We start from the raw sequence: 27,814 nt of genomic DNA on the forward strand, positions 1-27,814 counted from the left end.
CAAATACAAAAACCCGGTCTGTTCTTCCCTTTGTTGAAAAACCCAGCCGTTCATTTGGTAAGCTGGCAGGTCCAGTGTTGAGCGCAACATTATTATGTGACAAGCAGCACACAGAAAAACACCTCAAGTCATATCACCATCACAAGGTAAACTATTTCGTTTTTAATCATACCATGATTCGACTACTTTTGCCAATTACATAGGGGTCGCTGTAAGGGCATTTCACAAGACATTTACATGAGCAAGATAACTGGGTTACTTTTACATTTACATAGGCCCTATTGTTGATTAGTCCTGCTTTTCCATTCACGCACAACATTAGAATATGACACACCAGCCTAAAAAAATAGATTATATGCAAACAATATTCTTTTATAAACCTTCCATGATCCCATCAATCCAGTTAGGCTTAACAAAGACACATATTCATTGGGGGATAGAGGGAGAAGGTGTTGCATTATAGTGTTACAAATAAGTTTGCCTCATAGTTCAGAGGAAAATCATGTGTGTCACTGAGCCCACTTTTTAAACATGAGAACTGCTCTTCCACAGGGGTATACAGAGGATTTGTGCCACTTAATAAAATAAATTAATAAACTCAGAACAAAAAAAGTAACCCTCTCGCAATATGATCCAGAGATCTACAGTCCACAAGACGAGGTGTTTTATGAAATACATTACAGACAACTGATTGTAAACTATGCATGATGATTGGCAACACTAACAGCAAATGGCGATATTAGGTTCAGTGGATGTGCAGGTTCTAAAAAAAATGTAAAAAAAATCAATAATTTAATTTCTACAATTGAAAAACTTCCATGTCATGTGACTTCAGGAAGACCTTCCATCAGAGTGGCTCAAGCACTGTTAAAGTTAAAGATGAAGATTGTATTCATCATTCAGATGAGCTTTGCCATAAAGTAAAAAAAAAACATATTCCACAAAAATCAATGGAAGTTCCAGGAAGTTAGCCTAGAAATCTAGAAGCACCCTAGCGGCAGCAAATTAAATTTGCTGCCAGGGCTGGTCTAGCAACTCTCCGGTGGCTTGTGAGCTCGAAAAATTAAACTTCTATCAGGCCAATCAAATCGTGTATAGAGTCGTTAGGCGGGCTTAACATAATGATTGATAGCAGAGTTGCAACGGTTTGGCTTGAATTCCCTGCTACTTGAAAACAAATAAGATAATGTTGCTGTTGGCGAACAGTGTGACACGAATTAAGCTTTTATTAAGTTGGCAAAAGTTTGAACTAGCCAACTAGCTCCGCTGGTGGGAAACGCATGGGACTCACAGCTGTCCTATTGCGTGCAGAGAGAATTTGAAAGACAACCGATTATCCCGCTCTCGGACTGAGTACTGCGAACGGTGAGTGCCCAGACCCTAAATTTTAATGTGGGTCTGGCTCGTCAGGCTACCAGGAAGTAGCTGTACCATTGGTTGTCCAGATCAATTAAGTTGAAAGGTCTAGTTAAATGGTGACCAAGAGACCACTGTGTCTTGAAAACGGCACGATCATTTGAGCAACGGTGTAACTGGGCTGATCTCTTGATTATATTTTGACTGTAAAAATTCCCATCAGTCACGCCATGTTAAACCAAGCCAATAGGTACAAGCAAACTTGAGTTTTGGGGTGACTTCTATCGTACCACTGAGTCTGTGAATGAACAGTGGTCCTGTGTATTTGGTCATCACTCCCTGACACGGTCCCAGCCTTCATGTTTGAGTTTGAGTGGTATTCAGTAACAAAATGCAAAATAGTAGACGATATGGAGTGAGTTTTAAATAACTGCCAGAGATACTGCATTGAAATGAACCATCATCACATAGCTGTGTGCATAGCACACAATGTAAAGGATGTAAGGTGCGTACTACAGTAATTCTATATACTATAACAACATCCTGGTTCTGTTATCATTGCATAAATGATACGTCTGAAAAACAAATAAAAAAAAATTACAACTACGATAAGCAATATAAGCACGGTTATAATGTTGAATGCAAAAATAACATGAAAATAAATAAAAGTGACAATTAGGTCTGATTAATTCATAAATAACTTCCATATATAAATCTGGCTACATTTTCTTTCCTTTTCCCTTGTTCTTCCCCAGCATAATAATGTTGCACTGATAACATAAGTGTAGTCACTAACATGTCTCCAAGTATGAACCTGCAAACTATGATCTAATATACAGTACAACATAATCCTAATCAACATTGACATAACTATAAAGTGACTCTTACTGATTCCATTCACTGACACTTTCTCCAAAATGACAAGTGACATTCATTCATCCATTCCACAGTACAAAACATTCCTATGGTTTAAGGACCTTCTGTGTAACTACAACATGGAGTGAAAACTGTAGTATTGACAATTCAACTTAAATCTGGAACGAAAGAAAGGCTTCCAAAAAAACACAGATATAAGGGTGAAAAGAAAAAAAGAGAAAAAAGACAACAAAATGAAAGAGAAAAACGATGGGGGAAGGGAGAGAACCCCTGCCACAATATTGCGTGTTGTCACTGGCCCCTCTTTTGACACTAGTTATATACAGTACATGCCTCTTCCTCCTCCTGGCATATTCCTTACATCTTCTTCTTCTTCTTCCGTCCACTTATGTAACCTTCTGCCCATCTGTTCATCAATCTGTCCATTCCTCCATCAGTCTCTCTCATCTGTGTGTGCATGTGTGTGTGCATGTGTGTGTCCACTGTAAGAAAGATCATTTTTCGTTGCGTTTCTCTTGTTTTGGTCGGATGGTGGAGGGGGTGTAAGGTCACTGTTCCTCCAGCCAGGATGGCTTGTCTGAGCCAGGGGGTTTGAGCTTGACGTTGAATTGTCTAAGTGTCTGTTCCAGCTGCTGCTGGTTGCCTGCAAAGTAGGCCGAGATGGCGTTGTGGAAGAGGAGCAGCTGCTTATGCATCACCTTCACCTGCACACAAACACATAAGACATAAAACATGATTAGCATTTGTGCAGTGTTAGCCTTTTAGGATTTATACAATCCATGTTTTACTGGACAGAGAGGACACTGCAGTGTGAACTCTGAAGAAGTACAAAAGTTATCCAAAAAATATATAATAATAAAAAAAAAAACTTAGGACCGTGGCAAAGGATATTAAACATAATCTTTTGTAGAAATTGAATTATTATAATATGGAACTCTTGATCATGCATGAAATTACTTCTGAGAGTTATGAATTTGACATTCAATTAGCCCAGGAGTGATCATTCACTTCGAATTAGAGGTCTGCCCGGGACAGATTTTTCAGTCCACCGCCAGTCCCTGCAACATTCTGTCCCCTTCCCCCAATAATGTGTCATTTTTTGTCCCGCTCCTGCCCACATCTGTAACATTAGGTCTCACTCCCCCGCCCGCAAAAGCCCGCAGGAAATGTAGAAGGGGTATTCAGTTTTGCCTTCTGTCTCACAAAAGGAGACTGCCAGATGTCTGATTTTAAGTTTCTTGATTCTGAACAGGCTACTGTAACACACCTATGCTTGCTGGCATCCATTCTTTAGAAAGGCACTAACATCTAAAGTAGCCTAGTGGTGTCCTCTTCCTCTGCCATGCTTTTAATTAGGAGTTTGAACCAAAGAATTGAACCCACATAGGCCTAAACAACAATATCCGTCACTTAAGCTGCTTAAACCCCGTTTTTAATGCTGCCTAACACAATATCCAGCACAACTTTAATTTTATACACTACTTTAATAATTTCTACATGTTATTTTTACGCATATTGCGGGAGTGCAGTGAATCATTTGTTTTTCCCGCACCCGCGAACGCGCCATGTCCTACGCCACTCTTTTTCATTGCGACCCGCGGGAGTGCAGACCTCTACTTGGAATTTACTTTGGAATCTTTTTCTCCTGACCTCATACAACTAAACTAGTTGAGTTTGTGGAATAAAGTGCCCAACTGAAAGAACTGTGAATCAGCATTATACCTTATCCGGTTCCGGCGTCGTCAGGTGTGGCAGCCTACTCAGCAGCTCCGTGTCTTAGTGTTTGTTTCTACGTCTTTTGTCTACTTTTTGTTTACTTTTTACTTCGCAACTTTTTGGATTACACACTTTGAGGAGTGTTTTTATTCTATCCTATGGATACGGACATATTACAACGCTCCAGCGACAGCAAGCTTGTGTACACAAGGAACCAGCTGATCGCACTACGACGGAATGCTGGCTGTGTTCGCGACAACATTCCAGAGGAACTGTGGTGCTTTCGGGGTTGCAGAGCGGGAGTAAAAGTGAAGACGAGGCGTCGGGAGAAGAAGTGGACATACAAGCCCTCAGTTCCATCGATTGTGATGGGAAACGTGAACTCACTGGCTAATAAGACTGACGAACTGGATGCCCTGGTAAGAAACCAGAAGTTGTACAGGGAATGTAGTTTGTTATGCTTTACGGAGACGTGGCTAACAAGCCATATACCCACTTCTAACGTTGAGCTGCCTGGCTTCAGTGTAGCTCGTTTGGACAGAGACTGTAAACTTTCTGGCAAAAAGAAGGGAGGCGGACTGGTGCTGTACATTAACAATAGATGGTGCAATCCCGGACATGTAACAGTTAAGGAGACTGTATGCTGTAAGGATGTGGAGTTATTAGCGGTTAGTCTCCGTCCGTACTACATGCTGAGAAAGTTCTCGCACGCAATTGCTCTTCCGGATACAGCGTGTGACGTCATCCACTCCACAATCGCAAGGCTTCAAACCCAACACACTGACGCCTTTTTTGTGATCTCTGGCGACTTCAATCACATAACACTGGATTCCACACTCACAAATTTTGACCAGTATGTTGACTGCCCTACAAGGAAAAACAGGACAATAGACCTCATGTATGCAAACGTGAGGGATGCATACAGTGCAAACCCCCTCCCCCCACTGGGAAAGTCAGACCACAACCTCATTCATCTCCAGCCAATGTACAAGCCCAAAGTACAGAGGCTACCAGTTCCCACATGCACCTTCAGGAAGTGGACACCCGAAGTGGATGAGGCTCTGAGAGACTGCTTCGAGTGTACTGACTGGAGTGTGTTACAGAATGGAGAGGACTTGGATGAGGTCACGCAGTGCACAACTGACTACCTGATCTTCTGCATGGACATTGTTGTTCCCACCAGAACTGTACGCTGCTTTCCCAACAACAAGCCTTGGATAACCAGCAATGTCAAGACCCTTCTCAACAGGAAAAAGATGGCGTTCAGAGAGGGGGACATGGCAGAGCTGAGGCGCGTGCAAGGGGAACTCAAATTCAAGCTGAAGGAAGCTAAGGAGGATTACAGAAAGAAGGTGGAACAGAAACTGCAGGAAAACAACTTGAAGGAGACATGGGACTGCATGAAGGTTATCACTGGCCTGAAGAAGAACAGCAGCTCTGTGGAGGGGGACCTGGACAGGGCAAACCAGTTGAACCACTTCTACAACAGGTTTGACTGCCCTGCTCCAGCTCCAATGGCGGTGGTCTGTCCACCATCCCCCAGCCCCCACCCTCACACCCCCTCAATACCAGCACAACACTCACCTCCATCATCACAGGCTATCGTACCCCCACCATCACTGGATTTTGCACCCCTCCCCCACATGGCGATCACGAACAATGAGGTGACAACGACCTCAGTCAACAGCCATCAGACACACAGATCCCAGATGCACCCCTCCCCCTCCCCTCCCACCCCTCACCATTACAAAAGATCAAGTGACAGTCCAACTTAAGAAATTGCGCAGCAATAAAGCAGCTGGGCCTGACAGACTGTGCCCAAGGCTACTCAAGGCCTGTGCTGCTGAACTGGGGGAGCCACTGAAGCACATCTTCAATTTGAGCCTACGCCTTGGACAAGTTCCAACACTGTGGAAGACATCATGTCTCACCCCTGTCCCTAAGAAGCAACACCCCAGTGAGCTTAATGACTACAGACCTGTCGCTCTTACATCACATGTGATGAAGACAATGGAGCGATTGGTCTTAGGCATGCTCAGACCCCAGGTACGCCATGCACTATACCCGGTACAGTTTGCTTACCAGGAGAAAGTGGGCGTGGACGATGCCATCACTTATCTTCTACACAGGACACATTCCCACCTGGACAAGGGGAAAAGTGCTGTGAGAATCATGTTCTTTGATTTCTCAAGTGCTTTTAACACCATCCAGCCCCTCAGATTGGGAGACAAGCTCTTGCAGATGGGTGTGGACGCTCACCTGGTAACCTGGATTACAGATTACCTGACCGAGCGACCACAGTTCGTCAGACTGAAGAACTGTCTCTCTGTCAGATCTGCAGCACCGGAGCGCCACAGGGAACTGTGCTCTCTCCAGTCCTGTTCACCCTGTACACATCTGACTTCTGCTACTACACCGAGTCATGCCACATGCAGAAGTTTTCTGATGATACTGCAATTGTGGGGTGTATCAGGAACGGGCAGGAGGAGGAGTACAGGAGCCTGGTGGAGGACTTTGTGCAATGGTTCAAACTCAATCATCTTCAACTTAACACTTCAAAGACCAAGGAGATGGTGGTGGATTTCCGCAGGTCTAAGCCCACTCTGCTACCAGTCCACATTGATGGGGTCAATGTGGAGGTGGTTAGCACCTACAAGTATCTGGGTCTCCACCTGGACAATAAACTGGACTGGTCAGCCAACACTGATGCACTCTACAAGAAAGGGCAGAGCAGGCTGTACTTCCTGAGGAGGCTGCGGTCCTTCAATGTGTGCAGTAAGCTCCTCAGGATGTTCTACCAGTCTGTTGTTGCCAGCGTCCTCTTCTATGCAGTAGTATGCTGGGGAGGAAGCACAAGGAAGAAGGATGTGGGGCGAATTGACAGGCTGGTAAGGAAAGCTGGCTCTGTAGTGGGAGCTGAACTGGAGTGCATCACTTCACTATCTGACAAAAGGACCCTGAACAAACTGATCAACATCTTGGACAATGAGTGTCACCCACTCCACAGCACTATTGTTAAGCAGAAGAGCCTGATCAGCTGGAGACTTCGCTCACTGCCTTGCACAACTGACAGACTGAGAAAGTCATTTGTCCCCATTGAACTGTTCAATGCCTCACTTAAGCCTATGGTACGGTCCCGCGTCTGCGTCCCGCGCACGCGGCACTGGTGAGCGTGTGACGAGAATTGCGTCATTTTTACAGCATGCGTCGCGTCTTTGAGTCGACCGAAATTTAAGACCGCGCGTCAAAGTGACGCGTAGACTGCGCATGTGTGAAACGGAACTGCTGTAAACACTCCCCTCCAGTAGGTGGACCACATAGAAGAACAACACTTAAATGTAGAAACAAACCTAGACAGAAGAAGACTTGTTTGGTTACCATAATGACGATGGAACAGAGCGCCTGTCCTCAGCTTGCCTGGCTTTGAGTTACGTGAGACACCACGACATGGAGTCAACTTCGACCGATGTAAAGCCACAATCCACAGATACATTCTTTAACATTATATTTAACGGTCACTTTACCATCTATGGTGTAGAACCCAAAGTATTTCAAGACACCACATTTTAGATGAGTTGGGGACAGTGTTGGGCAAGTTACTTAAAAATCGTAATGTACTATGCATTACTTATTACTGTCATTTCAAAGTAATTTGTTACATTATAATATTACTGTCTCTGAATTGTAAGGCATTACACTACTATTGCATTACTTTTAAGTTACTTTTACCAAAATATCTAGAAATATGGATTTGCCATTCTAAATGCAGTTTATTACGCTCAATGCAGCTTGCTCTTCCAATGGAGGGAGATGTGGTATAGCATAATGACTGAGCTAGGCTTAAGGCAACAGTATGCAATAGGCGCAGTGCTCATAATGCAATACAAGGAACAATCATAGTCAGAATTTTGTTAAAAACCGACAAAAGGTCAAAGTCTGGTAAATTGTGATAGAAATACTGTAACTTTAAGGCCTAGACCTACTCATTAAAATCAATAGAGAGCCTACTATATTGTAAATCAAAGCTTAAAGCAACCATATGTAAGATTGTGGCCAAAACGGGTACTACAATCACTTTCAAATTACTGTAGAGCGGTGTATCCCCTTCCCCTCCCCTCTGACTGGCAGAGTTGGCAACCGGATGACGAAACACTACTGACTTTGTGATTAGTAGATAGGTGGAGGGTGGCGCATTAGGCCAAAACACAACATGACAACATCAACATCATTTGAGGGCAGCAACTTTTTTTTTTCAGACTACTGTTGTCAGTGATATAAGTATTTGAAATGAACATGATTTCTTAACGTCTAGTGACATATCAGGGCAATTTTATGATTAATTGAAATACAATTTTTACATACGGTTCCCAAGACATGTCAAGATGGTGGCCTGCTGGCCATTTCGGTGCCCTAAGTAAGTGGCTTTGAGTGAGTGACATTTAAATGATAACTCAAACACCTAAAGTAAAATAAAAGGCCTATTATTTACAGACCATTACTGTGTATTTTTAAACATTAATTTCTGAACAAATGCTGTTTTACTTATAAATGGTGCACTGTCACTTTAAGAGCATTGCTCTTTACGTTGTCATAATGCCCTTTTGCCAGCTCTTGTTTACAAGCCTTATTTGTTTGAGTTACATTGATAGCAGAATATTAACAATAATATGCACAATGTTAAGTTGTTTTAAGCAACCTTCATTGCTTTGGAAATGGAAGTATGCAATGACATGTTGCTTCACATTTCGTTTTGCGAATACAATTGAATTATGAGCCTGGTATCCACCTAGCTATCTGAATGGAATGCGTTTCAGTCGACTCAGCATATCATGTGCTTCATGTAGCCTAAATGCTTGGAAAACGAATGATTGAAGACCCACCAATTCTAGTACTACGTGGTGATTGAGAGAATACAAAAGGTATCAAACTTGCATGTAACATCGTGTTAGTGCATTTTGACATTGTAAACGTTATTGATGAAGAGTGAAACGCAGTTTGCAGTAAAGGTACTATTCATTGGTTACATTTGGGTGCCCCCTCTGTCCTTTGGTGCCCCAACGCAAAGTGCGTGATGTGCGTGGTGGGAGCGGTGCCACTGCCAGGCTACACAATCTTTTTCTGCATTTCTATCCCTTTATGCTCTTCAATTTAAGTTCACTGCACAAAGCTGACATGCACAACAGCATAGTTTGTGTTTTATCAAGAATCAAAAAGATTAGCGTGGCACTACTTTAGATGTTTCATTAATTTACTTGTGCTATTTCGCGAGCTGAGAAATCTTTCGGTTTCGCACACAAAGTGCACTAACTATTATGTTCTTCATAGCCATGTCTCTGACAAGCTGAAAATAATGAGCGTAGGCTTATGTCCATCCCGCAAATAGAGTCCGCCTGCGAGTCTGCTGCAGCCACAGTCATATTCAACCAGTATCAGGAGATAACGTTCTACTATTTTGCGCGGATTTTTTCTCCTCTGTTCTCGCGTGGTGTTTGCGAATATGTATCAAAACAAAACAAGCGCTTACTTTTGGGTTAAACTGCATTGTAACGCGCGTTACTGAAGTTTGTACCGAGTAAATATTACCCAATTTTTTTGTAATGCCTTACATTACCGCGTAATGCATTGTAACGCATTACTTCTAACACTGGTTGGGGACGTAATTGTCTGCTGGCCGTTCTGTGCGTTACCTTTGATTGTCGAAACAGGGTGGCTGCATGGGCTCATTGTGGCTACTGGCTATTATATTGGCTTGATTTGGTCATGAGCCCTGGATCATATAGCACTGAATGAGATGGCAAACAATAAAATAAAACTAATCATAGACTGTAGAAATGCGCTACACAGCACTAAAAACCGAATAGTTTAATTATAGTTCGACTACGGATATTTCACGTCACGTACGTTCGAATGAAAAGTGACAGCCCTACTCCCTGCATAGAGAGCTGACATGACTTCGGATTAAATGCATCTTTTAAAAATGAGCGTATGTTGAAATCAATTCGCGAAACCCAGAGCCAATTAAAGGTATCTATCTACAACGCTCAGGCGAAACCCAGTAACACTTGCTGATCGAGATGCATTCTCGCCTGTTCCGTATATAATGCGTTATCAATAGTGATTATAATAATAAAGGGAATGTAGCCTACCTCTCCCAGGTGCAATCATTATCACCTAGCCTACTCCTGAACAATGCTGAACTCAAATCTCGAAACTCGCCTGTCAACACCGGATGCATTATCATAATAATAATTGAAGGAATAACCTAGGCCAGGGGTTCCCAAACTTTTCCACGACAAGGCCCCCCAAATACCACTAGGTTCTGGCCAAGGACCCCCTTGATGTGTTATTAAACCCATCGACAATACTACGGCAAATGTAAAAATACATTAAAAACTAATCCTAATAATTATTTTAGCCACAAGCACTTCGCGAGCATAATGTAGTGTGTAAAAATTGTATTTGGGGCTTTCTGCTATATGAGAGCTATCACTCATTCCCAGTCATTATCATGGGAAATATAATGTTCAGATATGAGTCACATTATTATAATGGAATTGTATAACAACCCTCATAGTAATAGGTATATTTACATTTTTTCAGATGTATTTATTTGCTGCTTTTATTTTTCCTTCGAACTTGCTGAGGCCCCCCTGGCACCCCCTCGCGGCCCCCACTTTGAAAACCACTGACCTAGGCTACCTCTCGCTCCAAATACACCCATTATCAGTGAGACATTATACATGAACACAAATAGTTACTTCAAAACTTTTATTGACACGTCATATTTACAGGTTTTTGGTTCGTACTTTTTGGTATGAGGCAGGTGTGAAGACTCAATACAAATTTAATTGAGGACATCTGTACGCACAACTCTTTCTTACCATGCTGTGTTTAGAAAAATGTCTTTACTTTGTATCGCACCAGTATTGCTGCCCTTGCAGCACCGAGTCACTTAGCTATAGGCTAAGTAGCCTAATAAGCAAGTAGGCTAAACTAGTCTCTCAGCTATACCAACAGGTGTGCTGTGTGTGTTCTGGTGGATGATAAATGGAGCGATGCGATGGGCCAGCCTATCAAACTTCCCAGCAGACAGGCGAACGTACTTGTGGTGCTTTTTCCTTCATCAGCTTCCTTCGTTCAGTGCTCGCCACGTTCTTCTTTTCTTCAGGCGTTTCAGGCTTCTTTGGTGGTTGTGTCCTACTTTCAGGCTCGACGTACCGCCCCCAGTTGGTGGGGCAGAGTATCACAGTTAATCCGTAGTGCGCAGGCGCTAACCTTAACGATTTAATGCGCATTCAGGACAGCAGAAATTGGAGTATGCTTCACGTCCACGGCAAAAATGACGCACATCTTGGACACGCGCAAATGTGACGCACGACCATACCAGAGCCTTTAAGGGAAGAGGAGATATATACTTCTCTGCATAGTCTGTCTGCCTCTTCACCCCCTCCATGTTTGGTACTGTCTGTCCACTAGCCACTTGTACCACTGTCTTTATGCCTCACTGTTTGCGTGCTATATTAGCACATTAGCACATATGCATAACCCCCCCCCCCTCCATGCCACAGCCGAACTGTGGCCACATTTTCTTAAATAGTTAAATATATAGATATATAGACTTTACTTTACTTTATTTCTGCATTTCTGCATCACCATGACCACTACCACCATTGCACTACCACCATGACACTCATTCACACAGAGCACCTTAGAGCACCTTACCATACCTTACTATGCACAGAGAATCACAGGCTCAGTCCCTGCCTCAGTCATTGCAAGCGCCTCTGATTTATTAATCACCACTATGTGGATACTGTTTTTAGAATTGATTTAGATTAAGTGTTAGTATAATTTGTATTTTGTAATTTGTATTTAGTATATTTTTATATATTGTATTAAGTGTTAGTATAATTTGTATTTTAGTATATTTAGCATATTCTTTATCTTCTACTGTCCTTACTGCTTAGTTGTGTTTTTATATTATATACTTTAATTACTCTTTCTGCTGTTAAAGAATGTGGTTGTGTTGTATGTATGCTGCTGAGACCTTGAATTTCCCCTGGGGATCAATAAAGTATCTATCTATCTACCTCTGCATGTACATGTGTATTTCTTGAGTTCATTTGTGATTTTGCACCCATGTGTATCTCCTGTGTCGTTGGTCTGTATGCAGTGTATCCTTTGTTTATCCCCAGGTGTGATTCTCTATGTATATCCTGATATGCATATGGGCCTATTTTTGGGATTTTGCACAGCGTCTATTGTAATAGCTCCTGTGTCCTCATACTGTGACCTATCATCAAATGCCTGGTATCCCCTGAAAGCTGAGACCTTGTAGAATTTTTAGAAACTGTCAGAATGACTCTGTTATGTACTGTCAAGGTGCTACAGTAGCTGGAATATTGCTTTTTCTTTCAGGCGGTTATGTAGTTCCTAAAAGGGCCACTGAAACACATCAGAGGCCCACTCCCAGGTGTTGTGAAGATAAATATCTAAGGAAATGTTTGTACAATGAAGTATGACCCCTTTAGAGCCATTTTTGTGTGGAAATGCTCAGCTGATTCAACCTCCACGTTCTTCTTCTTTGCCTGTCTTTTCGGCATGTTTTCTGCTTTCTTCTTCTTCAAAAGATCCAAATGATCCTTGAATTTACCCTTGGGGATCAATAAAGTATCTATCTATCTATCTAACTGTAAAAATTGCGACTGTATTCCTCTGACGAGCCGGTCGTACTAGTAAGCTATCGTTATGCACAACGAAGGTGGACTCAATTTCCCAGAGTTCCCCTCACCGGAGGTGGTTGTACCATACGTCATTCGAAAGGTCTACTCGTTGGCTACAAGACGATCTTTGAACCATCCTCGTAGCTTGTCATAGGCCAGAGCTATTGTCAATCAAAGCTAACTTATCCATTAGCCAGCTCGCATGGCTATCATGCTTCTAACACGTGTTTCTCGACAACGGTACGTCACACAAAGTTGTCACTGGTGTCTACGTACTCAGGAGAGCTTCCTGAACACGCTGAGTGGTGTGAATCCCGGCGATACATAGGATAAGCATACGAACTATGTGGTTTTCTGTCAGAGAAAAGTTATCGTTTGTTTTTTTACAAACTAAACGGTACTGTTTGGGTGGAATTATGCATCTTCTAAACGTAATGTCGACAAAACACGGTGGATATTCGGATTCTCGTGCTTCTTGTGAACAGTATGACACCAAGCATGTTGGGGTAGCCTGAAGCCCGGGATGTACACAAAGGCTGTAATGTGAGGAGACACGGTGGTGGTGGGGGCATTTGGAAACGTGACTAGTGATACAAATTGTAGGTTTTAGCCGTTCGGGATGGGTTTCATTCAGTCGACACGGATCTCAAATGAATCCTGAGGCTCATGGCTTTCCAATGGTGTATGCCATGACTATGTGCTAGCACAATGACTCGGCTACGATATACTTTACATTGAGATTAGTGATTGAACGAGTGATTTGGGTCGATACCGACCCTGTGCTATGCAGAACAGGATATACTAGATGAGGGTATACTAGGGCGTGGGGTTCCACAGGTAACATACTTCAGTTTAGGATTTCTTTTGTATAGTTAGAGATACTGGTGAATCTTTTGGGTTTCATTGAAAGAAAGCCTGTTTCCTTATTGACCTGAGTCTCTAGATAACTGTGGTACTAGGAAAATTACCACCACGACCCCTGCTCTAAAGGAAGTGTGCGTACTGTAGGTATTGTCTTTCTGTGGTTGTCATGGTTTCCATACCTTGTTCTCCTCGAGGAACTTGAGTTTGATGGAGACGTCGCTGCGCAGCCGCTCGTACTTCTCTCTTTGGACCTGGTACTGCTGCTGAGCCATTTCGATCCGCACCATGGTGCCCGCGTCACGGGGCCCCGCGCCCAGCTCCTCCAGGTCCGCCCGGTAGGCATCAAACTCCAGCCTACAGAGAGAGAGAGAGAGAGAGAGAGAGAGAGACAGAGAGAGAAATATAATGTGTTTATTTCTGTCAAAATAAATGAAAAGCTGAATTATTACACCATTATCAAACAGAGGTATGGGACTTCTGAAGTCATCCTTTTGACTTGAACATAGACCTTAAAGGTTGTATTAGCGATTGCAGGCCCCAAAAAGGCCCAAACATAAATCATCACATTCATCTAATCTTTCCTAACGATCCGCTAGCTGTCTGCCCCATAAGCAGGCCATCAAAAAAACGCGGGCAGCCTAGGCTCCGAGATCTGTACACAAAAACAATTGCTACCAACAAGGGTTGGCAACCCACTCAAAGGCAAAGTGTTTTCACTCAAAGTGTTTCAACCAATAACCGTCAAGATGCGTGTTTAGGAGAGTTTTAATTGCACGGGAAGGAGTGGGAGGGACTAGCGAGATAGCTCTCTGTTTTGTTTGAACATCAACAGAAGTGATGTATCCCCGCCATCGCTGATACAACCTTTAATGAACATGAACATGTCCCTAGAGTGAGAGCAACTCGAACTAGGTAGAACCGTTTTTTTTTCATACCGTCAGTACTCGGTGACCTCGAGAAATAGAGATCTATGTGAAAGAATGCCAGAATTCTCCTTTAAGGGTTTTTTTAACCTCATTTTGCAGATTCGCTGCTGACTATCTACTGCTCTTAACCCACTCTTTAGGTCAAGGAACATACTTTCCCTTTCTTCTCTCTCATTATTATGACCGCCGCGCAGCGAAGCGACGGTCATATAGGTTTAGTCAGATTTTTTTTTTTTTTTTCGCATGTCCAAATTTCCGTCAAGGATTCCCGGGACACTGAAAGACCGGGGTAGACGAAACTTGGTGGGCATGTAACCCCATATGGATAGCATGGAACCATCGTTTTTCTTTTTGATCTGTAGCCCCCCCGCTGGACTGCACCCCCCGAAAGGAGGGTAGGGCAGACACAGTTTTCTGTGAATATCTCGAGAACAGTAAGGTTTAGGAGGACCATTTTTTTTTGTATGTTGATTAGGGCTGGGACAACGCGTCGACGTAATCGATGACGTCGACGCAAAAAATACGTCGACGCAAAATATGAGCGTCGATTCGTCAAGCATAACGTGTGCTGCTAAATATTTTTAATTTTACACCTTCAGTGTTTTCCATACGTTGACTAATCTGTGGCTGGGCACCACGAAATCAAAACCGGCCACCACACATTGATGTTCTATGTTGTAGGCCTGCTATTTAAATTAAAGATAAGATAAAATAATTTCATTGAGCTGCACTTTTTACTCACACAGCCTTTCCTCGCCCCGCCCGCTCTCTCTCGTAACGAGCCCGCTGCTCCTCCTCTGCATGTGCATTTAACAAAATATTCACGATTGTTGAAGGATTGTTGTTGCCACATAGAAGCACTGCATAGAACACAGTGGGCTACATTGCTATTAAATCCGCTTAGCATCGTGACCATGCTGCGCAAATTTGTTCAAAACCGCTGCATTAAAGTTAAAGTAAACTCTGCTAAGGTCTTATCACAACATAGTACATTGAGGAGACTAAACTAAGTTAGGTTACAGTAGGCCTATGCAATCAAGCAGTAGCCCTAGATCAAAGCCTAATACTGTTTGGATGTCAAGTTTAGCATGCTTACTTGCAGCTGCTTGTATTACTCATGCAGGGCTCATTTTATTGACTCTGTTTGCAAAATCCCGATGGAAATGGAAAAGTGTTTTCAAGACTCAAAAGTGCTTGTCCAAAGGAGAAGTACGAACTGTTATTTGAACTACGTTATGAATTGCATCCACACATTCCCACACGAACGTCTTAAAATGACAGGCACTCAATTAGACATACACTAGCCTACTGAACTTTATTGAATACCTCTGACTAAGAATACATTACTTTGCACTTGTAGTTACTTGCACTTCAGTCTTTTATTTTGGAATCTTAAGAGCAATAAACATATATTGCAATGTTAAAGAATTCATGTTTTTTCATTCAGATATGTAAATAAACATGTATAAGATGCTATTAGTGAATTAATGGGGAGATAATCGATAATCGATAATCGAATCGAATCGAAATCGAATCGGACTGAAAAAATGAATCGTTAGATTAATCGATGCATCGAAAAAATAATCGCTAGATTAATCGTTTAAAAAATAATCGTTTATCCCAGCCCTAATGTTGATCTCAAGGGGCCATGTCAACCCATTCCATAACCACTTATTTCATGTATAGCGCCACCTAGTTAAACACAAAAAAGTAAAAATGAGGTGTTGTAATCGAAGGTATCTGTGACCTAACATAGTCAAAACTGCACGAAAATGGAAGTGTAGGATCATTATGACACCCTCTGAATGCACGCCAAGTTTCGTGGAATTCCGTTCATGGGGGGCCACACAATAAATTAATTTATGTTAGTATACACCAACTGGTCTGTAGGTGGCCGGAGACAGTTTTCTGTGAATATCTCGAGAACCGTAGGGCCTAGGAGGTCCACCTTTTTTTTGTATGTTGGTCTTAAGGGGGCATGTCAACCCATCCCATTACCACTTATTTCATGTATAGCGCCAACTAGTTAAAAATTAAAAAGCAAAAAATTAGGTGTTTTCATCACAATATCTCTGGCTGACATGGTCAAAACTGCAGGAAATTGAAAGTGTAGGATCATTATGACACCCTCCGAATGCATGCCAAGTTTTGTGAACTTTCGTTCATGGGGGGCCTTACAATAAAATAATTTATGTGTACATTTAGTGACCGTACACCAACAAGAATTCCCGGGACACTGAAAGACCGGGGTACATGAAACTTGGTGGGCATGTAACCCCACATGGATAGCATGGAACCATCGTTTTTCGTTTTGATCTGTAGCCCCCCCGCTGTACTGGACCCCCTGAAAGGAGGGTAGGGCAGACACAGTTTTCTGTGAATATCTTGAGAACCGTAGGGCCTAGGATGACCAATTTTTTCCGTATGTTTGCCTCCAGGGGTCATGTTAACCCATTCCATGTGCACACATGTGCATAAACAGATACACACGCACACACATACATTCACAGTAATCATACGTATGACACATACTCACACAGTAGACATATGTACGCATGCATACAAACACACATACGCAGGCAAACACACAAGCACGCACACACACACACACACACACACACACACACACATAAACATAAACGTGTACACGCACACATGCACACAATTCAAGATATTTCTCAAAATTATGAACAAGAATTTCTCAAAATAATTCTCACAATTATGAACCAGTGAGAATTGAGTGTGGATAATGCAATTAGAATCATGTTAGAATCATGTAGGCCTTTCAGCGTGATTTATTTTTGTGGAAAAAATGTGCTGGACTGGGCGGTGGTCATATTTTGTACCGCTCTGCGGTACATCTAGTTTACCAAATAACAAGATGTTTACTCAGAGCTGGCCTTATTTAGCCCTAACCCTCATCTCCTGACCCCCCCCCCCTCGCAGACTACAATGAAGAGAGGACTCTCTCTCTCAAACTAAATCTACTTCTTTCAGATGAGGGGACAGAGGGTCGGGGTACAATCAATACAAAGCACCTTGACTATCCGCTAAGCTTTCACTTCATTGGCTGATAGTTTATTATCTATTGGCCTGCTGCTGCTGCAGCCACGGGTTTAGCTTAGGCCAGGCATTTGCAATCAATGAGCATTAGTTAGTCAGCGCATGTAGGTACAAACAGTAGAGCAGTAACACAAATTCATAAAGAAGGGGGACACTTACATGTTATGTGCTTTTCACAAAAGTTGGTTGTTTCCAGAATCTGCCATTATTTGGCTTAGACACCTTGCTCATACAGCTGTAGAGGGACTTTTATTCAAAATATGGATTTAAAGAAAGTTTGTGTTGAGGATTGTAACTAGTTTTTCTCTTTGCCTGGCTTTGTTACATGTGTATCTACATGTGTAGGAGGCAGACTAATCTGAGAGTAGGTAAGAGCTATGTTTTTCTCTGGGATTAAATCCTCAACACACTGGATTAGTGCATCTTTTGAGAGTCCTTTGGCCAGCTTACCTGGCATTCTCATACATCTTGATGGTCATCAGCGTGTCTTCCATGGTCTTGTTTACCAGTGTGTTCACGCTGGACACAAAGAAGTTGATGGCGCCCAGCAAGGTTTCGCCATTCTTGCAAAGCAGCTTCTGGGTCTCGGCGTTGTACCCAAACTCGTCCTATGGAATCATCAAGAGTCTGCTTTTTTCACAGATTCAAATACACACGCACACACACACGCACACACACACCTAGAGGGTAAAAGGACTCTCCACTTTGACATTATTGATGCAAGTGTGACCCCAATAATGTCAAGTGTACTGCCTACGAGCATAAGTCCTTAAAGAGAGATTCTCTGTGTGGCCTACTATTATATGCTACAGTGTGACTGGGGATTAACTGAGGAAATGAAACGCTAACAATTAACAATAACAGACTATTATAACAGACTATTATGTTCTGATCTGTAATCTTCATTACACTTAATTTCACAACACTTAATGCAATTCTGCCATCTACTGGAGTTGCGCAAAGACACACTTACACACTTACACACACACACACTTACATACATACACAAACACACACAGGAACTTGCTACAAGACCTTGCAAAAATGTTATGAGCAACACTTTCAGCAATAGAACAGAAAAGAATATACAGCATTGCATGCAGCAGACAAAACATGTTTTGCATGATATTTGCTTATATTGTCACATAATTTGCAGGCCTACACACACACACACACTATCAGTGGCAGTCGTACCTGCAGCTCAGGTGACTTCTGGCTGAGGTCAGCAAAGATGTCCCCCAGGGCCTGCTGGGTTTGCACCATGTTGTAGAAGTGGCTGGTGAGGGAGCTGGCCAGGCGCAGCACGCTCTCATACTTGCTCTTGGTGTCGCGCAGCAGGTCAATCTGAGTCTCCAGCTCCAGGTCCACCGTGCGCGAACCCCGCCCGAAACGCTCCGAAAACATCTGCTTCGTACACTGGGGGTGTGTGAGAATAAGGGGGTATGGAAAGAGGCAGTAAGAAGCGAGGAAGGAAAGTTCAGTGTAGATCTCAATGGGCATAAACGAAGTGTTGCAAATAAGTGCAAATGACTGACACTAGCATCGTCAGAAAAACTGGAGAATCAGAGAAAGCCATTTATCTGTTAACAAGAATCAGTTAATATTGGGCACGTACTTTGTATGTGTTAATGCCCCACTTCTTCACACTGTCAAACTTCTCCACGGCGACGCCTCGTGTTGCCTCCTCCGCCATCATAGATGGGTTGCTGTTACTGAGGTGCATGCTGGGAGCTGAGATGGAGGAGACCATTTTTTAATTAGGTTGTAATAACAATCAGCACATATTCACATCGGCAGAGTATGTCATACTGACATATTGAAACAGATTAGAACTGTAAAGTATCATGATGTAACATGATGTATCATCGGCTCATATTATTAAAGGTGCTATGTGGAGTTTTTTTTGGTAAAAACATCCAAAAATTACTGACCTAGAAATAGAGAATGTTAAGAAACAACCATTTCGATGGAAAGTCAAAAACACCTATGCGCTGTGTTGTCCAGATTCCCCCTGAAGTTAACATGCAAACCAGCTAGCGCCAGGTTGTAATTCCGCATTGTGCCATTTGTGGTTGCTGCATCAAATACAATGCAAGTCTATGGAAGAGGGCCACGTGGCTGCGTTCAAGAACTCAAAGCTTACAGAATTCCACATAGCTCCTTTAATACTCGCAGACACAGCAATAACGTGAAAATGTCAACACTGTAAATTGGAAACCTTGATGTTGTGAAATAATAACGTGAATAAAAGATGTGCTGTGGAGAAGATGGCGTGGTGTGGGGTGGGGGGGGGGGGGGGGGTGGGGGGCGGAATGAGATGGACTGGGCTATGGGGCCCATGGGATACCTGGATACTGCTGTGCCTGGTTGGCTATCCGGCTGGCTGCTGATTGGCTGGGGGTGATGCCACGTGATTTGTTGCGCAGGTCTGAAATGGGTGCGTAGGAACAGGGAGGAGGGTGCAGGGGTGGGGGTGGTTGGAGGGGAAAGGGTCATTTCAACAACCAGTTTTGGTGTCGAGGGCGATCATGGGGACAGTGTCCATGCAGTGATTCGTTGGTTATGTGGTGGGTGGGTAGTTATTGTTGGGATTGTTTAAATTACATGTAGAATGGCACATATCAGATTTGTAAATTGTCATATGATTGTCAAGGTAGAGACAATAGGTATGGGGAGGTAAGATGATTAAAGATTGAATTAAATATTAGTAAATTATTTATTAGTAGAGTAAAGGGTAGAGTAGATTATGTCAAAGCGGCACACATATTAGGCACGTTTAGTGTAGTAGTAAGTAGAGTGTGAGATTTGGGTTAGTTGAAAGTATGAAAGAGGAAAAGAGCATGCAAAGGAAATAGCGGGATGGTGTTGGGTGGAGCAGAGATGACAAAATGAAAAGTGAGTAGTGAATGAAAACGAGTTCAGTCGACAGAACTACATGATATAAAAACATGTACATTATAGAAGTTAACGCACTAAATTACTGCTATCCAGACATTACTTGCTTGTTGTAAGAATTAATTCCCTTCAGATGTAGTTGTGTGCATGCAACAACATACACAGGCCCACTGTTAAATAGAGTACAGACGTGTAACAGTCTATTAATAACCTTGGTTAGTTTGCCTTCTTCATATGGATTAGACCTCTGAAAACATGCTGCCAACAGGCCTCTTTCTTCAGCCAAAAAAGAGGTATGCACTTCTGCTAGACAGGTAAAGAGTGGAAGGCTTCGAGATACAGAAGTGGAAAATAAGCATTCAGTGCTGGAGGTGTACGACCACCTTCTTTGGGTTCAGCTGATTTCCTTCTGCCCAAGTATTCAGGGTTATAGCGGATGGCAGGGCCTGAGAAAATTGGTTTTAGAATGGCATTATTTACTGAGATTCTTCAGGCAAATAATCAGTCATCGGAGGCCTTAAGACCGTTTAAGGCCGGAACCTTCACAGTAGCAGAGTGAATTAAAGGTCTAGTCTAATTCCAGACAACAGATGTCTGTCCCCAGAGAGAAGTCAAACAGAATAAGATGGAAGGAGCAAATTCAATTTGTGTAAGACAGAAGTAATCAACGCGGTCAGTGCCCCTAAAGACTTCTTCAGCAGTTACCTGAATTTTTTACTTCTTTCCATTAAACAATTTGGGAGATACTGTAGAAAATACCATATTGGTGAAACCACATCAATTTTAGTAACAAATTTAGTCTCAATGAAGAAAACAAATTTTCTTTATGAGATGGTATAAACAAGGGAAGTGGAATGTTACATGAACGACTCCAACAGCACACAAAAAAATGGCCGAGCCACAAGCAAATCCAAAAAATGGACTAAATAAACTTCTCTAGTTTGTTCCCCAAAATTGCAATAGCTTACACAGTGTTCTATTCCTATCAGGCTTGTGCACAATTCAGAATTGAATTGAGAATGACTCCTAAATTCCAATTCAATTCTTGAATTTGAATTGAATTTGAATTAAGGTCAAAAACAGGATGTAGAATTACTTGCGTAAAATGAGTGTTACTTCATTTTGAGGTAGAAAAGTAAACAGTCAAGTAAACTATACTTGAATTGCTGAAGTTTGTGCTACACTGTAAAATTAGTTTATAATCTTAGTTAACCTGTTAACAAAAGCATGCAAACTGATTTTCTATGCAATTCCCATTCCAGATTTGTCTGTAATGTCAAGTTGTGCAAACAAATGCTCACTTAGTGTAGTGCACTTACAGTACAGTACACAGAATTGCTATTTCAACTAACTTGGTTATTACAATTACAAGTAAAGTATACTGTATGTTTATTTAACACAAAAGGTGTATTGAAGTTGTGCTAATGAAGTTGTGCTAAACTAATGTCACAGTTCAGCTAACTGATATGACAAAAATGCATTTCCAGAATACCACAGACCCCGCCTACATATTGTTTAAGGGATCACATATTAAGTTACAATAACAAAGTGACAGTGACACTAAAGGCTATATATAGTGTTGTTGTGTAATTGATATGTGATTTATATTGATACATCACCCCATCAATGACTATCCAAAACAGACCAAACCTGTGAGTAGAACTAGTGCTGACAGTTAGACAGACACAGATCTGTAGCTGGAAACCATACATACAGGTACCCTGTCTCTGCTAAGTTACTGAGGCTAAATGTGAGCTTGATTAGGATTTTTATGGGTGCTCTCCTTGCAAACTTATGTTGCTATTTGACATGGTGGTGTTAGTGGCTGTCCATTACATGCACTCTCCTCTCTGGTCAGGATATTAACCCAATGCCTTCACAACATCATGGATACACTGAAATGCCAAAATCAGGCCTTTGAATGAAGTGGTAAAACAAAGTCCTGACTCACTGTGGACATCAAAGATTAGGGGGGTTCCCTGAACCGCTGGACAAACCCAGGTGTGTGCCACATATTGGTGGGACATAGTAAGGTCTCCCCTTCATTGTGCAGTACTTTCAGAGTGTAGTAAAACAAAATACCAATGTAACATGTTGCTGAAGTTCTACCCACAGCATTAGAGTGTTTTGGATAGTCATCCACATAAATTACACACCAACAGTATATATTTGTATATTTGTCACTGTCACTTATAATTTAAGATTGAATTTCAGTAAGGATTAATATGTGATATCTTTACAAATATGTGGGCCAGGGCAGTGGCATTCTGGAAGTTAGCACACCTTGTGTTTACACAATATACTTTACTTGTAATGACCAAGTTAGGTTAAATAGGAATTCTCCTTAGTGTAAGTGTACTACACAAAGTAAGCATTTGTTTGCACAACTTGGAATTCCTATCCCAGATTAGTCTGTAATTTCAAGGCAATCGGTTTGCATGTTTTTTTTTTTTAAACTACAGTTAACTAACAGGTTAAGTAAGGTTTACTAACTAACTAACTAACTAACTAACTTCACAGTGTAGCAAAACTTAAACTATTCAAGTATAGTTTACTCGATTTAAATTATCATGTTCACTTAAATTACTCCTTTTAGCCAAGTTATCTCAAAAAGCAAAATCAACATAATCAACAAAAGACAAAAACTGAGTTATACTAACTAAACATTTTAAGTAAGAATAGCTATTCAATTTTACAATCCAAAGTAACTTTCCCAAAACTGAATGCATGTGATATTCAACACATTCTTCCTGTTGTTTGACTGTGGAATTACATTGAATTGCCATGAATTTAATTCCACTTCCTGTCATTCCAATTCCAATTCAAATTCAACTTCCTGTGGGGCAGAGCCAATTCAATTCAAATTCCAATTTGTGAATTGAATGGAGATCCATTCTAAAATTCGGAATTTTGCACAAGCCTGATTCCTATGAAACATCCTGTGCTGCCAACACAGGAGAACACACTAGTGTTTACCGGTGAAAACACTCTGGCCTGAAGAGACCAGCAAATCATGATAATGTCCACTACGCCCTAGCCAAACGAGAGCAGATACCTGGATCTGTGTTATATTATGCTGTTACAACAAACCTCCAGGGAGGTGAATGCCTGGCCATTATCATGCTTTCAAGAATACAACCACTTTAAAAAAAGAGGATCGGTTCTGTCAGCAGAGCTTTATAAATCAAGCTAACGGCTCCTCTGTGCTCCGTCAGGACTAGAGCACTCGTGCCACGGTACCTTTGATGGAGCTGGTGGGGATTATGCCATCTGCTGCGCCTCCGTAGCCTCCGGACACGATGCTGGTTTCGTTCAGGTTGGGCCCGGACACCATCACCTGTTGGAGGTCCTTTTGGAGGCATGGAGGACAGACCATAAGCTTAAAGCACAGGGGGAAGAGGGGTGGGGGTGGTTTAAGGCGGAGATGTGCTTCAGTGTAAATAATTCCCAGTTAATGATGTAAACTGCCTGGGGTTGGGTTTGTAGTTTGTTGTGGAGGTCTGGTGCAGAGGTGATGTCCACCTTACCAGAACATCTCAAAACTACCCAGAAGGTGCCCATCATCTGTGCAAAATCTGTCTCCAAACTCACTAGTGTGCAGACCTTGGTGACATTTATTCTCTGTTTATGACCATCATCAATATACTGAAACACATATCCGCCTTAAGAGGCACTGTGCACGCAAGTATACCTAGTAGAACTATCTACAGTACAGACACTAACACTGTTTGGCTACACAACAACAGGGTTCTGGGGCTACTTTTGGGGCCAGGTTTATCAGACAGTCAGCAATCTCAGCACTGCAGTCCGTGGAGATTCAATGAGCCACTCAGTCAAAGCAGTGCTTTGTTGTTGGGTTTCAAGTGCTTCGAATGTGGGGACTAGTGTTGGGCACTTGGCAAGCAACAGTTCTTGGCATTCAATACCATTTAAATGCATTGTATCCTATTACTTGGACAAGGACACTGATAGCCATGGCTGAGTGGAAAAAACATTGAATGACTTGATATGGCCTTTCTGATATGGACGGTGTTTGCTGAATCATTGGCCTCTGTACTTTCACACAAAATTGTGTGAGACATTGAGGGCCAGATGTACGTACATTTGCGAACGTAGCGTTATCAGCATCATGGACACACCGCAGATTGCGAACGCTGTCAGACCCAAGTTTCCGTCGTATTTATCAATCGTTCAATCCTTAGTGTAAACTGCGCCTTTCTCCGCCCATAAATGCAATTTACGAACTTCCACAACTGAATGACAGCGCCTACATACAAGCGCAGTTGAACGAAGTTAACTGATGACAACATGAAAAAGAATCAAAGTTAAGAGATCATGAAATAATACCATACATGATCAAATGTAAACAAGCTGGGAGATAATGAAGATCAGTAGTTCTACTCAAACTACTTGTGCACATATATAGGCTATGGAAGATTGGTCAAGTCTAGCAAGTAGGAAAGTTTAAGTGAATGACGTGAAAGTGAAAGTAAGACATTCGAAAGGCCAACGAAAGTTAAGGATGCTTTTGGTATTGGAATTTGGAATACATAATTAGGCGCTCTTTACTCTTCCCCTCCCATCTTTTTACGCTAAACTTCCACTTTCCCCTGGATCCTCCCATGAATGCATTGCATGACATGACAAATGCAATCTGCCACTTTCAGCTCCTGCAACAGGCAGTTTGCACTTTTATATCATTGCGGCCTGTTTGTACATACCTCGCAATGATTTTACACACACATTGCGAAACAAATTCGCCTGAAGTGGGCGCAAAAGCGTTAGTACATCTGGCCCTGAGACTTTAAATAAGGCATACATAGAGAGTTTATTTATTTTTATAAGACCTACGGAAGAACAGCCCCAAGTTGCTTGACATAAGGCACATCAAAACAAGAACAAGCACATGACAATATTTGCAAGGTAGACATTTTCTGATAATAGGAAGAAAGCTTGAACACAATCTGGCATAACTTTACACAGACATATAGGAATCCCCACAAAATAGGTCTCCCATACATTAGTTCATTTCAATGTCAATGATGCATTATGTTAATAGCCTGTATTATTACATGCTGTCTAGTTGTGTTTAAAGGTGTGTTCTCAGATAAAGTAGGAAAGGGTCAAAATGAGTTATTATCATTTGGGTATTCAGGACAGGCCTGAAGTTACTATACAAAACGCAGGTCAGTATGAATGCAGCCAATTTACGCCTTTTGGAGGTTGATTAAAAACAACACATTCACAAAATGGAAGGGATGGACAATGCAGATCTTTGGATGTTACTTCAGGTGCCACACCAACATAATACCAGACAATTCAATGCAAATTTAGCTCCAGAACCACAATGGTTAGTTAGACTGCCAAAATGCACACACAAAGGGAGGTAACCATGGGAACATTGACCCTGTGCCCACCACTGAACCTTCTCTGAGCCTGTCCTACCTTCTCATCTAAGTTCCAATGTGTAGCCTGTACGGAGAATGAGACACAAAGACACATAAACAAATAGAACATTTCAAATAGGGACTATCATGTCAGGGATCATAACAAATGCTGTCGCATAATCACAAGACTAATTGTGGCCATAATAGCCACCAGTTGTAGGCTACTAATGAGCACCAGCCTGTCTGATGAGAAGGTATCACTGGGACTGAATGCCAGCCTAATAGCAATGCAGGGGCAGATAAACAGCACACACACAGATAAATGGCTTTCAAAGGGGCGCCCACCTGTTCGAGGCCATCATCTTCTCCCAGTGTTCTGGAGTCTCCGTTACTGTTGATGGGGATTTCCATGGTCGCTGCTTTGCTCATGATGCTGTCTGCCATGTTGAGATTCTTCAAAGTTTGACAGAGGAAAGGTTGTCAGTGCAATGTAAAGAAAGCCAAATGTCTCAAGTCTTACAAGCTACACAGGCAGATTATGCAGAGTATCAAAGTGGACTATTCTGCATGGTATTGTGGCCCTCGACACTAAAGTAGTTAAGTCTATGCCTAAAATGAACACCTAGATGCACTCTACATGAAAGTGCCATTAAATAAATGTAGCCAACACAAGAAATGCAGACGATTAAGCTCATCTGAGTGCAAGGGCTCCACATCCTATTGTAGTTTATCGGTACACTGAAACGCTCTGTAGCCTACTACGTAAAACGGTATTTCATAAATATGATATCCGGCAGATAAGCATCCAGCAACTGCAGGCGCACTAACAGTTATCCGCAATCCCGACTCCTAGCGCCGAGGCCATACCTTACAATAACTACAGGGAGAACGGGAAAAGACCCGCTGATTCATAAAAAGAAATATATGTAGCAGCTATAGCCTACACGTACCTACAATGCCCTAAGTCATTGTGTGTGTAAGTCTGCCACTTGATATGACATGCTGATAGAATTTATTGGGTTTCTCACTTCCTGAAACATTAGAATGATATTCTAGTTTGCCTTAAGCTACACTACCAAAAGGAACTCATGAATTTTGCTAATTGATGCATCTGTTAATATATTCAGAATCGCTCGTTCAGATTGAAAACGTGATGATGATGCTGGTCACTAAACAAAATCCTTTTCTCAATTCAGCGGCGCATTGAATATCACCATCACCTAAGCCCATAAACAATGTAGCTATGCTAAAGTTGCCATATGACAATATGCTTCAATTATTATAGGCCTAGCTAAGTTAGCAACCAATTACCAAGGCACAAATATCCTCCAAGAAGTGCCCATAATTCACCCGATCAGAACAAAAATGTAGTATTGAAAACGCTGCAAGACCAACTGGCCTAAGGAAATTTATGTGACACGTCACACCCCCGTCTGCTTTAGCTAGCTAGCTAACCTTGGTGAGCTACCTTTGCGTCTTCGCTAACCTACGTTAGTTATCCCAGAGAATGTCTCGGTTATCTATTAATCCCGCTAGCAAAAGCGGCTAGCAATCCATACACGACATTCCACTCAAGCATGTCCCACGAGCCATTTAGCGTTAATTCTCAAAATGTCTAATGCACAGTCAGTAGAAGCAGTATCTGTTGAAAATTGGTTGCATATGTTACACTGTGTGCACACATACAATGGTTGGTTTTACAGCCACAAACAGTTCCCGTGACAGCTAAATGGCTGGCTACTTCGTAAACGCTTGGACAGTTATCTTGCTAGCGAGTTAGAGGTACTAGCCGGCTGGATACATTGAGAGATGATGCTCTTAATTTATCTTACCTGTGACCACTTCCCAGATTCAACCACAACACTGCTTACAGTATTCCACGAGTTTCAAGTGTAAACTAGCATCCAACGGGATTGTAGAAGAATGACACCGTGGAGATTTTTGTTAAATATCTGCAGAATGCTTCATGGCCATCGGCTGCACCTACGGGATTTCTGACCAATGCAAA

At 42.1% G+C, this 27,814-nt stretch overlaps 1 protein-coding gene across 12 annotated transcripts; it reads right to left on the bottom strand.

Moving 5' to 3' along the window:
• Positions 1-133: 133 nt before the first annotated feature.
• Positions 134-27,814, bottom strand: arfip2a (ADP-ribosylation factor interacting protein 2a). Of its 12 annotated transcripts, XM_076282410.1 has the most exons (11): positions 27,639-27,814; positions 26,152-26,259; positions 25,865-25,891; positions 23,660-23,768; positions 20,800-20,865; positions 19,872-19,952; positions 19,140-19,255; positions 18,719-18,940; positions 17,975-18,132; positions 13,715-13,889; positions 134-2,936 (listed from the first exon to the last, which is right to left on the bottom strand). In XM_076282410.1, the coding sequence occupies exons 2-11, from the start codon at positions 26,248-26,250 to the stop codon at positions 2,781-2,783; spliced, it is 1,209 nt and encodes a 402-aa protein (XP_076138525.1). In that variant the 5' UTR covers positions 26,251-26,259; positions 27,639-27,814; the 3' UTR covers positions 134-2,780. The 12 variants fall into 12 exon arrangements, with proteins under 12 accessions (XP_076138525.1, XP_076138517.1, XP_076138518.1 ...); XM_076282402.1 differs by lacking the exon at positions 20,800-20,865; XM_076282403.1 differs by lacking the exon at positions 19,872-19,952 and having other exon boundaries at positions 20,803-20,865.

This window comes from Alosa pseudoharengus, unplaced genomic scaffold (genome assembly GCF_046254945.1).
Source record: "Alosa pseudoharengus isolate Yale_2024_CS ecotype anadromous, Long Island Sound unplaced genomic scaffold, YU_APseudo_1.1 YU_APseudo_1.1_scf_13, whole genome shotgun sequence".
In the NCBI taxonomy this organism is placed as follows: Eukaryota; Metazoa; Chordata; class Actinopteri; order Clupeiformes; family Clupeidae; genus Alosa; species Alosa pseudoharengus.